This window comes from Macaca fascicularis, chromosome 18, assembly GCF_037993035.2.
Source record: "Macaca fascicularis isolate 582-1 chromosome 18, T2T-MFA8v1.1".
Lineage (NCBI taxonomy): Eukaryota > Metazoa > Chordata > Mammalia > Primates > Cercopithecidae > Macaca > Macaca fascicularis.
Genome location: NC_088392.1, coordinates 39,849,370 through 39,866,443, shown reverse-complemented (window position 1 = coordinate 39,866,443; position 17,074 = coordinate 39,849,370). Strand labels below are relative to the sequence as shown.

Below are 17,074 nucleotides of genomic sequence, written 5' to 3'. Positions count from 1 at the left end.
GGGGAGCCAGCATGTACACAGGGCTCCCAGCAGGATGCAGCGGTCAATGCCTACTCATCCCTGAGACTGCACTCTGGCTGGAAGGTTAACTTACAACATTTGACTAAGCAAGTCTTTTCTTCTTGTCAACAGCCACAATAGCCACCACCACCTTGGCATGTTTTGTGCTTGTGTTTTTCAAAGGGCCAGTGCCAGACAGCAGACCTTTTTCTTTGCATTCCTATCCCTCTGAGTGGATGGGCCCTCCTCCCTGACCTGGCATATCACAGCAGGCCAACCAGGGGCAGGCATCAAGGTCCCCACCCTGTGCCTGGGCTCTCTGCCTTGCTTCCCCAGTAAGGAGCCAAGCCAAACAAGGCACCCTGTAGAACTCACACAGAGAAACACCCAGTGACAGTCTCTCCTCAGAAAGACTTGTCTTTTGCAAGAACCGGGAAACAGAGGCATTCTATTGCTATCTCTGCACCGCTTACGGGCTCCTGTTCCGGGCAGATGGCTTAGGTGTAAAATGCTTTTTCCTGCCCTACTGGGTCACGAGAAGCTTTAAAAAATGCCCAGTATAGAATAGATACATTAAAACCCAATGACTTCCAAGACCATACCTGGTGGCTCCAACTCTAAAATTCTCTGTTTCTCCACGCCACACACACTCTTCATGTCCTTTTCTTCCCTAGGAGGCACCCTCCAGGGCACCTCAGAAGCCTGGTTCTGTGGTCACTTCTACACCCTGCACGCACAAAGTAACAGTGGGCCTCCATTCAACTCTGGGAGCCAAACGCAGCAGTGGGCATGCACGGGAAAGGACTGAAACCCTTCAGTAATGTCTGGGGTTAAAAAGCCAGCACTGCCCTCATTATGGCTGTGGGATCAGAGCTGAGGCAGGATCCTGGTCCCAGCACTTTCTATTTCTGCGACTTTGACAAGGGACTTGATGTTCCTGGCCTACCATTTCCTCATATACAAAACGATCTCACAAAATTGTACGAAGATCAAATAAGAGTGAACACAAAACACATATTGCAGAGTTTGGCACATGGCAGGTGCTTGGAAAATCTTTAGGAGGATCAGTGCTGTTCACCCTGTTGGCATAAGATTTCCTCCCTTATGATACAGCATGTGACGTATGTCACAGCCACCCTCTGTCCAGCAAGACCAGCAAAGCACCTGAAACAGCCAGGCATCCAATACAGGTCTTCTGAAGGGAAGGAGGACTAGCCATGTGGGCTACCAAAAAGTGTGAGCCTCATCTATTCCATCAGACAGAGCTAAGTGTCCTGTGCTTGTCTCTAATCTTTTGTACTACCTTGTGCAGTACCCAACCCCCCGCAGGGATTTAATCAATGGCTTGTTACTCCTGTGACTGGCTGACATGGGAAGGTGGCCAGGGTAGAAAGAGGACAAAGCTTAAAAATAAGAGTGCTAACCATTTTTCAAGTTTCTCCTACTGCATACCAGGCCCTGCATATGCATTAGGCCATTTATTCTTCTTTCAGCCCTGTCAGCCCCATTTTATGGATAAGAAAAGAGGCTTGGAATAGTCACATCAGTCACTCAACTTTTAAGCGAAGAACTGAATTCTGATTTCCCAATCAAACGCTCTTTCCAAAAGAGGCAGGCAGACAGACAGGTAGATAGAGAGGCAGAAGGGCAAAGTGATGCAGAGCATGGGCTCTGGAGCCAGACAGCTGGGGTTCAAACCTCGGCCCTGCCACTGCCACCTGTGTGACTTTAGGATGCCGTGCCCTTCCAGTGTCCTCAATTGTACAAAAAGGGGGATGGTAATACTTGCCATAGGAGGGCCGCTGTATTAGACAAGCTACTCCAGACAAAGCACCAGCCTCATGCCCCGCACAGCAAGCCCTCCATGCACATCAGCTGCTGCTGCATTATCCTATGCCACCCCTGCAAGGGCAAAACACCAGCACCTTGGGCTAGTGTGTCAGTTTCCTATTGCTGCTACAACAACTTACCACCAAGTTATGACTCAAGATAGCATAAATCGTTATCTACAGCTCTGGAGGTCAGGAGTCTGAAGGGGTCGGCAGGGCTGCATTCTTTCTGGATGTTATAGAGGACAGTCCACGTCTTTGTCTTCTCTGGCTTCTCAAGGTTGCCTGTACCTCTCCCACCTCTGATTCTGTCATCACTTCTCCTCTGAACCTGACCCTCCAGCCTCCCTCTTACAAGGACCCCTGTGATTATATCAAGCCCATCTGGCTCATCTGGGATACTCTTCCCATCCTACAGTTCTTAATTGCATCTGCAAAGTCCCTTTTGTCACATAAGATAACACACTCACAGACCCTAGGGCTGAGGGTATCTTTAGGGGCCACTGATCTGCCTGCCACAGTTAGTATCTGCTGTGGTCTGAGGACATCTGTACTCCCTTGGGTCTTCGGCATGTGCCATTCCCCAAGGAAGCCACGGGCTCTCTCAAACATGTTCCAGTACCCCAGCCCCTGACACCCGCGTAGCGAGCTGCGGACACTGACCTGCTCGTCGATCTTCCGCTGCAGCTGGACCACCTTGTTCTCCATGCCCACGTTGAGACGTTTCAGATGCTCTGCTGAGCGGGCCTCGATCCTGAGGGCCTTCAGCTCCCGCCTGGCCTTGAGCATCCGGAAGGCACACTGGATGACAATGGCTGCATCCCGCAGCCGCTGGAAGTGCCTGCGTGCCATCCAGCCCCGCACGTGCTTCTGGATGGTGGTGGCCTTGTGCTCCATGAGGACCTGGTGGGAGACAAGGACACACACCTTGTGGGTTTGCACTGCAGGACAGGAGTGAAGGAAGCATACATCGCTGCCTGTGGAGGGGAGAGCCCAGGGCAGCCCTGGTTCTAGGAGTTGCACAGAGAACGTGCCCCCTAAGATCTAAGGCTTTGGTGGTTGCTTTATAACACATTTTAGCAAGGTTCTGCAGCCCACGTATCCACAGGGAATCAGCTGTCAAACTCGTTTCAGCTTTGTTTTACGGGTTAGGAAATCAGTCTGAAAACCTCAAAGGTGTAGGGGGTCTAATGATCATCCACTTGCTCTCTCCCCATTTAACAGGTGGAGGTCCCCTCCTTGGCACTGAGTTGGAAGTGAGATGCTTCAGTGAGTGTCCACAGCAGGCTAATGACTTATAATTACAAACTTGGTGTGTAACTCACTGGGTTTTGTTTTTTTTTTCCTACCAAGTTGAAAAACCACTCAGGAAATGAAAGCATCATCAGTGTGCTCGCCCTAATACCTGGCAAAATAAATGTGTGGAATAAATGAGTAAACAAGCAAACAGGCTGAGTGACAAACAGTGCCATAGCCATGAGTGACAGAGCTGGGAGCCACATCAGTGCTCACTCTTTGCACGTGCTGGCCCTGCAGAGTGCCTCCCAAACATCACCTGCCCCTTCCACGGGAGCAGCACACCGACGCCACCCATCACCCAAGAACATTCACAGAACCTTCTCCCGCTGGCCTGGGATTCTCCACATATTATTACACCAGGGTGTGCTGCACTCTGACCACATTTTTATTATCAATTTAGTGTTTCACTTTTATTATTTAGAAAATCACACCTTCTGTGATCATAGAAGAGATAGCTGTTCATTTAATGAAAAAGAAAACCATTTTAGACATTTCCTTCCAATTCAAGTCAGCTCTGTGCTTCAGATGTGTTGGTTCTACCTGGTTGAACAGATGTGTCCCGATGTGGGGCTTCCGAACCCAAGGGTTTTGGCTTCACTGGAACAACACAAAGTGCAAGAGCCTGGCAGGGAAGGGTCAGGGTCTCCCTCCTGACCTCACCGTGTTAGGCTTCAAGCTCCTGCTCCATTAAATGGAGGGGTTAGACCTGATGATGCCCAATACCACCGCCTGCTCTCAAGTGTGAATGAGCCCTAGGTGGGTCACCTGGCCCTGCTGTTGGCTGGCCTGGGCAGGTGACCTGGCTTCTCTGAGCAACTCAGGTATCAGAAGGGGTATGAAAACTGCCGTGGTTGGATGCTGGGCCCCTTCAAACCTCATGTTGAAATCTGATTCCCTATGTTAGAGGTGGAGTCTAACAGGAGATGTTTGAGTCATAGGGGCAGATCCCTCATGAACAAATAAATGCCCTTCTTCAAGGGTGATTTCTCACTGTTAGTTCTCATTACAGCTGCTTGTTAAAAGAGCCATTCTTGTGCTTCCTCTCTCACCATGCGATCTCTGCACACACTGGCTTCTGCCTCCCACCATGAGTGGAAGCAGCCTGAGGCCCTCACCAGAAGCAGATGTTCAATTGTGAACTTTCCTGCCACCAGAATTGTGAGCCAAATAAACCTCTTTTCTTCACAAATCAACCAGCCTCAGATATTGTTATAGCAACACTCAATGGACTAAGACAACAGTATGCACACCCTTTCTACCTTGTGGGACTTCAGAAAGGATTGGTGAGAGCAGAGATGTGAAAGCATTTAGAAAAAAGTTGGAAGCGCTTGACAGAGGTTCATGTTGGCAGTAACTCACCTGTTGCTGCTTTAGTTCTGAATCTGCAGCCGTGAGGCCCTTAGGGTAGCTACTCACCTGGCGGTAGGTTCTCCGCACAAACATGGCCCGGGTGAAGGCCTGGATAACAATGGCAGCCCTGCGGACCCTCTGGTAGGCCTGGCGGGCCCTCTGCATGCGGTAATGTTTCTGGAGCACCACGGCTGCTCTGGTCCTCCGCAGATGCTCAGCCAGCCTGGGGAGCAAGAGGAAACGGGCAGTGTCAGGGAGAAAGTATTGACCACCCTGATGCAAAGGACGCTGAGACATCTGGAAATGCAAACCCCTACCTGGACACACCCAGGGGAAGCCAACTCTCTTCACCCCCAACAAATGTAGCAATGCCTTAGGCATTTGATGCTGAGGCTAGAAAAGCAGTTTTAGATCTTTCCTTACGATCCCAAAAGGCTTCCCACAAGCTTCAAACTCAGTCAGAGTCTGACCTCCTCTATGATCCTTATCTGAGCACTTTTCTACCTCACTGTGCCTAGGCAGTCCTCATCTACTCACCAGCAGCATTCTACATCGTGTATTCACATTGCTCCCTGTCCTCTGCACCTCCCCAGGCTTGGAGATCCCAGGGGCTGTGTCTCCATCATCCTGGACTCACTGTCTCTGGCAGAGCAGGCACTGGGTAAGTGTTTCCTGAGTGACTAAAACCTTCTCAGGCCCACACCAATCTCTGTTTCCTTTATGTCCTCAACCCTTTCTGCTCGGGATGCACTGAATGTGGTCATTTCCTCTGCTCTCTTGCCTTTCTGCCTTCCCATCTCACCTCCCAAAAAAAGCCAGTCTAATACTTTCTCCCCTTCTGAAGTGTCTTATTTGCTGCCAGGCCTATAGCAAGTGCTCAATTAGAGACTCAGTGTGAAATGCTACAAAGAACCTTGGAAATCATTCAGCAAAGCCTCAAAGGAGAAAGTGACCCACTCAGCCCATGTGTCACCTGTTTGCTGAAATGCATCTGATTCCCTAGTCTAGCTCTCTGGCCTCCAAACACGAGACTTTGTGGCAATCATTGTCACTTCCCTAAGAAATTCCTTTCTGGAGAGGGCACTGGACTTGAACCAGGCCTGGGTCCAAAACCTAGCAACCAAGGGTAGGGTCAGAGGGCAGGCTGTCTTCAGCCTGTCCTGGCTGACACTCTCCTGCTGCTGCAGTGCCTCATCAGCCCAGTGTCAGTGAGGAAGGAACCCTGCAGTGGTTTCTTCTGCTCGGGGTCGAGCTGGGGGGTGGGCAGGGGAGGCTGATTGGCATCCTGGCTCCACCCTAGGTAACCACTCGTGCTTAGACAAGCCACTCTCTCTCCATCCTGGCTTGTACAGTAACTCACAAAAGGGGCCCTCCAGGACCTTTGCAGCCCTAATCGCCCAACTCTGAGGCATTCTGAAATCTGTGGGATAAGTAATGAGGCCAAGCACAGGTTAGCTGTGCCAGGCTGTATTGGTCTCTTTTCCTAAAAGTAGTTTTTTACTTTGGGATTTAGGCAAAAGAGAAATGGTTGGTTTGTGGCAAAACCAGTTGGTTCTAGTGCTGGTAGGATGGAGGGAGCCTGGGAAAACCAGGAGACATGGAAACTGGACCCACCCTCTGAGGTGAGAAGGGCATTGATTACACGGGTAGGCCCAGCTACCGGGGAAAAGCCAAGATGCAGACATGGCCCCAACAGGAACCACTCTCAGCACAGAGGAAGAGAAACCAAGTAGCTGAGAAAGGCAGACCCCCATCCTCCCCACCATGATCTGCTGCCCTGATCTGCCCCAGCCTGGCTCACCTGCGGGCCAGGTGTCCTCGGCAGTACCTCTGCAGGGTTAAGGTAGCCCCCTTCAGCCTGCGATATTTCACCTTCTGCAGCCACCCCCGGACAGTTTTCTGGATCATGATGGTGGCTGTCCGGAACTTGTCAGCCCGAAGCTTCTCCAGGTAGGCCACCTGGCCTGCTCGGAAGAAGATCTTGGTGCGGCCAAACTGGAACTTGTCGGGGTCCTTTACAAAGTAGGGAGGGGATCTGGTTGGTCACCAGTGAGCAGAGAAATAACATGGCCCATACCACCCTTGTTCTTCCAATGCAGAATCCTCTGACCAGACTTCATGCACCCCTCTCTGTAGACGGACACAAAGTCTCAGCATTTGCTTAACAGACCCCAAGACCCTACTATGGGCCAGACTCTTGAACATGGCAGTGAACAAGACACCTGCCCTTAAGGAGCTGACGTCGTGGTGAGAGCAGACAGACAAGCAAATAAAGATGTTTCTGCTTTCAGAGAATGGTAAGGATTATGAAGAAAACAAACTAGGGGCTAGGGGGATGGGATGGGGATGCTCAAGGAAGGCAGCTCTGTGGAGGTGACAGCTGAGCAAAGACCTAAATGAGCTGGAGGAGGCAGCCACAGAACAGAAGGAAGGAGGAAAGTTCCAGGAGAAGGGCAGAGTGGATGCTTATGTCCAGTGGTGCAACTGCTGGGTATATCTGAGGATCAGGAGAGCCAGGATGGCTAGCTGGGGGAACTGAAGGTGAGTGGTGGGAGAAGCCAATCACCAAAGGCCTTGTAGGTTACAGCATAAAATTGGGGTGAGAGCCACAAGTTTGAGCTTTGAGCAAGGGAATGACCTGATCTGATCAACATTTTAAAAAGATTATCCTCAAATGGCCACAGAGTTGTATGCGTAATTACAGGATGCAAATAACCCCCAAATAAAACTATGAGATTGTTTTGGACCTGTAATTACTGTCTTAATTACATCCATTAGGTTAAAATTAGTTGGCCTTCCCTAGGCTCACCCCTGTGGATGAGGAAAGACAACCCAGCAGGGTTACTGTGGACAAGCCTGGGACAGAGCACTGGGAGAGTAACCCACGATGACAGAGCTCTTTGTAAATCAACTGCCATCTCGTTTTGCTCACTGGCATGAAGACCATAATGAGAAAGAAAGGAATGAGCCAAGTCCAAGGAAAACACACACACAAGATTGCTTTTCATGTTGGCAAATGGCCCTGTAAAGTGCTGAGTCATCATTCTTCATAGGCTAAGCCCTATTGGGTCACTAGGAGTCAGGTTCCACACACAGGGAAGGCTGTCCTGCCTGAGCTAAGGCTGAGGTGGCGGCACAATTTCCAGCTTCAGTGTCACTGACTGAGTCCCCGGCCTGGGCCAGGCTGCTGGTGAAGCTGGCAAGAGTGGGCTCTGGGCCTGGCGCTCCTCCCAGTGTCTGCTCAGAGCCATGCACCCACTGGGCCTTCAGCTCATGCTGAGAGGAACAGGGGCTGGATTGGGCTTGGGAGCTTTGAGGCAGCCACGGCCCTGCTTTGATCTCTGCCCTGCTGGGGAAGGCTCCATGCCTCAGCCAGGAGGGGTCAGGAAGCCAAAGCAGGGCAGCTAAACCCTCGAGTAGGGGGAGAAGCCTGGGTCCTCCAGCTGAAGCAGAGTCAGAGGCTGGGGGCTGCCTACCACATCCAAGCAGCCAGAGTACCTGTGCTTCGTTCCCTATTCTGGAAAAAAAACAGGGAGGGATGATATGCTCTGCAAACCCACTTTTTCTGAACAAGGATTTCTCTGAGGGTCTCACCTGCTCCACCGAGACACCCATCAGCCTCATCTCCACACTGTCCTCACCCTGTGTGTCTCTAGAACATCTCCCACCCAGATCTGCTTCCTTTAACCCTTAGAACTGACTGTTCACTGATAAATCAATCAATCATCTTTTGAGAATCTTTCTCCAAGAGTCAGACTGCAGGGCTGAAAGCAACCTTAGCAATCCATTCCATGCCACTCCTTTTACTTCACAGATGATAAAACTGAAGCCTAGAGTAGTGAAGTGACTTGCTCAAGGTGACTTCAGCAAATATCAAAGGATGACCCCAGTTCTGGGTCGCCCAGGTCCCAAGTCTCCAACTGCAGCATCCCCTTTCGTGACACTGTCTCCTCTACACAGTGCTCACGTAGTTCCTTGTGCTCTGTGGGCTCCCTGTAGATGTTTGTTAATACACTCCTTCACCACTGTGATGAAGGTTCAGGCTTGCACAACAGCCACTCTCCATGATGTGGTCCTCTAGAGTTACGGCCGTCGTCAGATTAGACTATTATTAATTCTGGAGGGCAGGGTCCATATAATGCACTCTTTTTATAGCCCTCACACTAACCCCTCTAGATTAGAGTACAAATAATTCGGTATGTATCCGTGGAGTTAAAGAACAAATTCAGGTTAAGAATGATAGGGGCTATTCCTAAAATCCTTGCAGGGGAGAGGCCACCAGAATCCACTTTTCTCCCCTAAACAACCACAACAATTTATTAAAACCTCACTGACAGCCTAATGAAGCAGCCCCCAGCCCCAGGCTGCCTCTCCAGGAAGGTGGTCTTGAAGCGCCTGGTGCCTGTCCGGCAGGCCACCTTTGTCCCCACTTCTTTCCTCATCGTTCTGTTCTAAAACATACTTAGCACTTGCTTGGGACAGGGTGGGGAACTGGCATGTGCCCTTCTAAGTTAACATGAGGCTCTGTCAAGTCTTAGTTTTCTTTTTTTTTTTTTTTTTTTTGAGACGGAGTCTCACGCTGTTGCCCAGGCTGGAGTGCAGTGGCGCGATCTCGGCTCACTGCAAGCTCCGCCTCCCGGGTTCCCGCCATTCTCCTGCCTCAGCCTTCTGAGTAGCTGGGACTACAGGCGCCCGCCACCGCACCGGCTAATTTTTTGTATTTTTAGTAGAGACGGGGTTTCACTGTGGTCTCGATCTCCCGACCTTGTGATCCGCCCGCCTCGGCCTCCCAAAGTGCTGGGATTACAGGCTTGAGCCACCGCGCCCGGCGTCTTAGTTTTCTTGATACGAGTCCCAGGTCACTCAGCATGAGAAGTATGGGTGTCCGGATGTGGCCCAAGAAAAGGAGAAAAATAAAAAGGAGGAAACAGAAGGTCCCAGGGAAGTCTTTAGCACTCGAGTCTCTATTCAGTCTCCAGGAAGGATAACTACGCTCAGTGACGTTACTCAATCAGACTGGATCAGAGGGCAATGGAGTTTAGACAGTGGGAGTTAGAATCCGTACACCTATGCAACCTTGGGCAATTTATATCAGCTTTCTGTGCCTCAGTTTCCTCATCTGTAAAATGAGGCTGACTTCTGTATATTCCTCATATGATGAGCCATTACCGGCAGGTTTCTAGCCATGAGCAGCTCTTGGCTGGTTCCCATGCAGCCAGCTGCACAAACTCACATATTCTTGTGACAACCAGGAATTGTGCTAGGAACACAGCCACAACAGGACCCTTGTCATTTATGTGTTCACAGTCTGGGGAAATGACAAGTCCTCAATTACAACATAAGGGGATGAATGCAATACAGGGAGGGAGGAGGTGAGTGCTGCTGGCCCATAGAAGATGGAGTAGCTAACATCTGGGAGGCTAGGAGGTATTTCAGAGCTCAGTTTGGAAGGCAAATACCACTTTGTCAGGCAGGCGAAAGAGGGGGAAAAAGCACTGCAGGCAGAGGAAGCAGCATGTATTCATATAATTTTTCTCTAGGCAAGTCACTTGTTCTTTCATTCATTCCATAAATATTAGGTGGGTTCCCCCTGTGTATTAGGCTCAGTGCTCATAACTAAGGAGGTGGCGTCAACGTAAAGACACTATCCTCTATGAAAAAGGACACACACATCTGGAACGTGGTCAGCATGCTATAGGCTCTAAGAGTGACATGAAGTGCCACATGCTACACCAGGGGAAGGAGGAGGGAGAAGCTGCACTGAAGCCGAGCACTGAGAAGCGGGTAGGCTCCCCATCAGTGGAGAGAAGAGGCAACTGTGCCAGGAAAGGCCCAGTGTCCTGAGCACATCACAGCAGCAACCCCAGGCAGTGGCATATGGTCCTGTTAACTGGAGGGGAGCCCAGTGTGAGGGCCGACTCAGCCAGTCTGATCTGGGTCCCCTGTAGAGTTCCCTGGCTGGGAATCAGAGGTCTTGGTGGTAATCCTGGAGAAATCCAGGGAAGGAACAGAGGAGGGAAACTATGACCCCAGACAAATGAGAAGGCAGCCACGTGGCAGAGTGGGCTGCTCGCAGGCCCTGAAATTAGCTGACCTTTAACAGAGATTTTTCTTGTCCATAAAAAGAAAGATGTTAAAATGTGGACACTGAAAGGTAGACCACAGCAAAAACTTCAAATGACCAGAGTCCAACTAACTACAGTCCTTGATTAACCAGCCTGTTACCCCCTCACCCTGTTTAAAAAAAAAAAAAAAAAAAAAAAAGATGGCATGGCAAGGGTGGTTTAGGCTCTCTTTTTAAAAAGGAAACTTTAAAGCTATGCCTACATTTACTATAATATTCTGCACTGTCTATAGCTAGACTTGAGCAGCTAAGATGATGCTCAGAAGATGGCTGCAACACATTTACAAAATGAAACGTGACCTTAGATCTGAATCATCTGGCAATGAGCTACTCCAGATGAACAGATTTTCCTAACAGAAAACTTGAAAAAATAAAACTTCTGAGGAGGTAATTTTTATTACCGTGTTCAAGTGATTTTTGATATAATTTAACCTTTATTGAGCCATTAATGATCATACTCTGCTGTAATCCCTGAAATGTCTGGCATCATGGAAATGTTTAAGGATTTGCCCCTCACAAAAGGCCCCAACAGCTCTGCTTCTATAGTTCTCCCGTCTCCGCTGTCAGGTGTGAGTTCAAATTATTTCAATTAAAACATAAAATCTATTGCCTTACTTAAAACAAGTATCTGGGGGAGGGCCTGAGGCTGGTGGTGCAACCAGCTAGATGCAGCTGCTACCTTCTCCTCTGCTGGCTTCAGGGCTAGGCCTGGGCTCCGCATCAGAGCCCTTACGCAGGTATACCAGATGGGCCATGCTATGTAGCCCCTGAGAACTGGAGAAGCCAGAGATTTGGACCAGCACCTTGCAGTCAGGAGCAGCCTCATCATAAACTCAAGCGAGCTGTATAAAGAATTGTTGGGGTTCAGTCAGGCTGGTGGGCAAAACATTAGAGATAGTTATAGAAATAGACACATATCTTCTTGGAAGGATGAGAAGTTTACATAACTTCGGTAACAGATCTGGCTGAAGGCGGCCTGATCCCTTTATCTTTTTTTTTTTTCGCTCTGCCGCCCAGGCTGGAGTGCAGTGGCCGGATCTCAGCTCACTGCAAGCTCCGCCTCCCGGGTTCCCGCCATTCTCCTGCCTCAGCCTCCCCAGTAGCTGGGACTACAGGCACCCGCCACCTCACCCGGCTAGTTTTTTTTGTATTTTTTAGTAGAGACGGGGTTTCACCATGTTAGCCAGGATCTCGATCTCCCGACCTCGTGATCCGCCCGTCTCGGCCTCCCAAAGTGCTGGGATTACAGGCTTGAGCCACCGCGCCCGGCCGATCCCTTTATCTTTAAACAAATTAAAATAGTAATAAAGAAAGGCAGAGTAGTTTACCTAGCTAGCTTGTTTACTCATATAGTCTTAAGACTAACCTTTGATGTACCATGGGTGCATAATGGCTTTTTTATTCAGGAAGTCCACAATGTCAATTACTCTCTAATGGTGTTGACTCAAGCTTTTAATTAATCTTACTGCATAAATGTGAGTCTGACTAGCTGATCAGGGCCGAGTTGCAACTGTTTACAGGACTCAGCAGGGAGCCTGTAAGTGGCTCAGACGCTTAGCTGGACTGGCAGAAGAGAATATCTGTGTGTCAGTGTAGTTTATTCACCCGTCGCCGGGTCAGGGGTCTGCAAGGGACAGACTCCTCGTAGCTGGTGTCCTCGAGAGGAGCACTGCAACAGAATTCCATTTTCTATGCCTGCTGAGCTGTGTCATGGGGTCGGGGGAAGCGGGAGGGATAGCATTAGGAGATAGACCTAATGTAAATGACCAGTTAATGGGTGCAGCACACCAACATGGTACATGTATACATATGTAACAACCCTGCATGTTGTGCACATGTACCCTAGAACTTAGAGTATTGAAAAAAAAGAAAAAGGTTGGGAAGTGCTCTAGGTAGGTGACCGGTGTTGTCTTTTTTTTTTTTTTTCTCCTAGTCACTGATATAGGAAAATGGATTAGTATCCTAGAAATAGATTCAATAAGAAGGATGAAGACCAAAAAAAATGTAGATAACAACGCCACCCCTTCAATCTTTAGGGGCCCTGGTCAGGCCTCTCCTGGAGCTGGGCTGTGTGGCTCACCTTGATGAGGTTCTCCAGGACAGACCTGCAGATAGCCTTTTTGTCTGTGTTGGCGAGCTCTCTCTTCTTGACCAGCACCCGATACCGGTTGAAAAAGTCATGGTAGGCCCACCTGGAGGGAAAGCAAAGGGGCATCAGATGACATGTCCTGCCTCTTGGCCACACAAAAGCCATGAGTGACCTCAAATAGTGCCCCATGGGGTCAACACTGTGACACAAAGTCATTCTTCAGAGCAGCAAAGAACAGTCCCAGGGGAGTTTTGTCCTCCCCAGGGCTCTCCAAGAATTTCAGTGTGGAGGGCTGGAAAAAAGGTGAGCTTTGAAGGTACTTCTTAGAGGACTAAACAGGAGGTTTCTGCCTGATATGGTTTGGCTGTGTCCCCACCCAAATCTCATCATGAATTGTACCTCCTGTAATTCTCACGTGTTGAGGGAGGTACCCAGTGGGAGATAACTGAATCCTGGGGCTGGTTCCCCCATACTGTTCACTGTTCTCATAGTAGTGAATAAGTCTCATGAGATCTGATGGTTTTACAAGCGGTTTCCCATTTCGCTTGGTTCTCATTTTCTCACCTGCCGCCATGTAAGATGTTCCTTTGCTCTTCCTTTGTCTTCTGCCATGATTGTGAGTCCTCCCCAGCCATGTGGAACTGTGAGTCCATTAAAGCTCCTTTTATAAATTACCCAGTCTCAATAGTGTCTTTATTAGCAGCATGAGAACAGTCTAATATACTGCCCAAGCATGCAGTGCTCCACTCCTCAGAAGCAGGAGCCTTACCTGGAGCACAGCTTTATTTTCAAATGTTGGTTTTCTTATAGAATACTGCTTATTGTAAAAAGCTGTTTAAATGCAGAAATATGTACATTAACAAATAACAAGTGGCCGTAACCTAACCCCTGGAGAGATAACACGGTTTATGTTTTCATCAGTATAGAAGGAACTATTTTTCTCCCCAAAGTAGATTTTGCTTGTGATTTTTTTCTTCTGATTATTAGACTAATTCAGGCCCACTGTAAAGAAAATGTCCAGCAATTCACATAATCAAGAGCATTTACAACACCCCTACCTATGTAGGTGAGTGCTGTTTTGGTCTGTGTGGGAGATGAATCTTTAAGAAAGGCTAAGTTTTCCCCTTGGTCTGTGAAATGATCTCCACTTAAATAAATGCAGTCTTTCCGATAAGCAAATCTGCTATTCCCAGGTAGGGTCTGTCCCCTTCTCATTAAGGTGGTCTCAATTCATACATATACTCATTCTCCTGAAACTGATTATTCTCTCAATTTTTGGGAGGTATTCAACAACTTCCACATACAGTCATGTAGTGACTCAGCACAATCTCCACTCTAAGGAGACTGCATTTTCACTCTACGTCCCTCTGAAGGTCAGTCCAACCTATCCCCACTTTCTCTGTGTCCTCAGCGGAGGTGTACAGGCAGCACCCACTCTCATCTTCCGAGGCATGAGCTGTCCATACCCCTCACATGGAAGTAATTTACGTGACGGTCCAACTACCTGACATGGACAGGAGACAGGGAAATACTGCATAGAAGAGGACAGTTCCCTGGCAAAGGTCCCACCCTCAAGCCTGGATACCTGTGGCCCTAAATGAGGATGTGCATTCCTGTTTTTGTGACAAAAAAGTTGCCGTTTGGCCCACCACACCCCCTATCCTATACCTATATAAACTCCAAACTCCAGGCTCCAAAGGCAGACAAGGAGACAAAGAGACAAGCAGATGAATGGCAAAACAGCACGAGAGAAAGAGAGAAGAGAAAGAGCATCTGAACACTGAGAGGAGTTCACCTGGGGGGTTTGGGAGAGGAGTTCGGCCACTGCATGGTCAAATTCCAGGGGAAGATCATCTTCCCACTCTATACCCCGCTTCCAGCTCCCCATCCATCCTGCTAAGAGCCACCTCCACCACTCAATAACCACCCCCCAGGAACCATCATTCAAGTCCATGTGTGACCCGATTCTTCCAGGACCCTGGACAAGGGCCCGGGTACCAAGCGGGCACTGAGCTGGTTAACACTTAAGCCATCCACTGACGGCAGAGCTAAAAGAGCACTGTGACACTGGGGCTTCAGGAGTTGCAGGCTCCCACCCTTAGATGCTGCTGTGGGGCTAGAGCCCAAAAGGGCTTGTCCCGGTTCCTGCACCTGCCCTTATGCCTGCTCCCCATTCCGTAAGGGGTTTGAGCTTAGAGCAGCAAAGAGAGAGCCACAACCCCATAGCACACCCTGTGACGGGGGGGCCAGGGAACTCTCCCGTCTCAAACTCAGGTAAACTCACTCATTTTGAGATATTAAAAGAGAGTAAGTGGCTTGTATCCCTTCTCCTGGAGCACATCTGCCTTTTAAGAGGGCCCTTTAAAAATGTCCAAAGAAACAAGGTAAAAGTTTGGCCAGGCATGGTGGCTCACACCTGTAATCCCAGCACTTTGGGAGGCTGAGGCGGGTGGATCATTTGAGGTCAGGAGTTCGAGATTAGCCTGGCCAATATGGTGAAACCCTGTCTCTACTAAAAGTACAAAAATTAGCTGGGCATGGTGGTGGATGCCTGTAGTCCCAGCTACTCAGGAGGCTGAGGCAGGAGAATCACTTGAACCTAGGAGGTGGAGGCTGCAGTGAGCCGAGATCATGCCACTGCACTCCAGCCTGGGTGACAGAGACTGTCTCAAAAAAAAAAAAAAAAAAAAAAAAGGAAAAAAGAAAAACAAGTACTGTGGAGTATCACATACAGCTTTGGATTCAGCTGCAGCATGGTGGGCAGTAGGGGCACACCGTGCTCTGGAGCAGGTCCTCTTAGAGTTCCAGATCTTCCAGCATTGCGGCCCTTGGGTTCCTAGGAGGCCCTGTTCCTCCCAGTAGCCTGGGATGAGAAGGAAAATGGAGGCTGAGCTCCTTGCCTTTCCCCCTCCTCATCGCTCCTTTGCAAACACTTTTCTTGGTCTGGTGGAAGATATCTAACACAGCCACGGGTCTCAGAGAAGGGGTGAGTATAAGAGCAAACAACAAAATGACATCTCTCCCTTTTCCTTTTTCTCTATGTAAAATGGCTCCTTACCATTAAAAAATTAAGTTTGAGCTATAACTCACATACTGTAAAATATACCCCTTTAGAGTGTACAATAATTGTTAGTATATTTGCAAAGTTGTGCAACTATCACACCCTACTCTGCCCTATTCTCCCCTCTTCACAGGTCCTGGCAACCACTAACCTACTTTGTCCCTATGCCCATTCCCTCTTTAATTGGTCCCGTCTGTCACGCACGTAGTGGCACACGGGAACAAGAGCCCGTATTTTGCTCAGAGCTCATGAGTCTTTACAAGGCCCTGCTCATCAGGCTACTGGTCCATGTGGATTCCCTTCAGAAGGAAGGGCACAGGGCACTTAGAGCACCGAGGTCTCTGTTTTATGGCCTGGGAAAGGGTTGCTCTGCCCTTTGCCCTTTACTCACCGAGCAGAAACTATTTCCTGCCCCTTTAGTAGTGGAAAGACTGTGAACCAAACCCATTGAGTCGCTGATTATCTCTAACAGGCGGCTTTAAAAATGGAAACATTTAAGGTTATTTGCCTAGCTATATGCTGTTTTAATTATTTTATCATGTACAGTAAGTATCCAGAACACTCCTAAGCCCTGACCCATACTTGAACAACTTAATGCTGGAAGCCTGAGAAAGAGATTGCCAGAGCCGACAAGCTGTCCATGAGATGTGCGTTTTCTTTTAATACATGCCAGCACCACTGAATTTCTTCCAGGCTCTTCCTGTGTCGGCCCCCAAGTTTTAAATATAGACACTTCTCTTGGGGCAAGATGGATTTGGGTAAGAATCAGGTGGAAGAAACCATATGAAAAAGGGCCTCACAGAGTCGGAGTCCCCTTGGTCCCTGTGCCCGCCATCCTTCTTTGACTCTTTCGGCTTTGCTGACCCAAACGCTCAGGTGCGGGCTCCCCTTTTAAAGCTGCCCTGCCCTTTCCTTCTGTGTGTCTTTCTGAGGGCACTGCCCACATTATGCACCATGGTTATTTGTGTACACACTTGTTTTAGTTCTCCTTAAGAGTTTGCAGTTTCACTGGGGAAATAATTAAAGCATCATTTAGCTGGGCTAAAAACCTTAAATGCTTCTAATTTGAAAACCTCTTACTGCTGACAGATCCATAACTCAAGGAAATTACTAGAGTGAGGAGCTGTGGCTGCAAAGACATCAAGGCCAGTACAGGATGAACCTGGAGAACAGAAAGACAGAAGCCTGGCTCTGACACCAGCCGGCAGTGTGACTGGGGCCAGTCCCAGCCCGGATGCCTCCCCTCCCCTACCTGTACAGTAGAGAGAACATCACCTACGTCATAAAAGCACCCACAGGGCTTTCGTAGCCAGGGAGTTCAA

The 17,074-nt window shown here is 49.1% G+C and overlaps 1 protein-coding gene across 2 annotated transcripts in view; it reads right to left on the bottom strand.

The window, feature by feature from the left end:
• MYO5B (myosin VB) overlaps positions 1 to 17,074 on the bottom strand; it is a 395,079-nt gene that overhangs the window by 81,887 nt on the left and 296,118 nt on the right. For both annotated transcript variants that reach the window (XM_005586729.4, XM_074022272.1), the window contains 4 exons: positions 12,683 to 12,794; positions 6,280 to 6,491; positions 4,545 to 4,701; positions 2,493 to 2,732 (listed from right to left, as the gene is read on the bottom strand). In XM_005586729.4, coding sequence (XP_005586786.3) covers positions 2,493 to 2,732; positions 4,545 to 4,701; positions 6,280 to 6,491; positions 12,683 to 12,794 — 721 coding nt within the window. The remainder of the gene's footprint in view (positions 1 to 2,492; positions 2,733 to 4,544; positions 4,702 to 6,279; positions 6,492 to 12,682; positions 12,795 to 17,074) is intronic.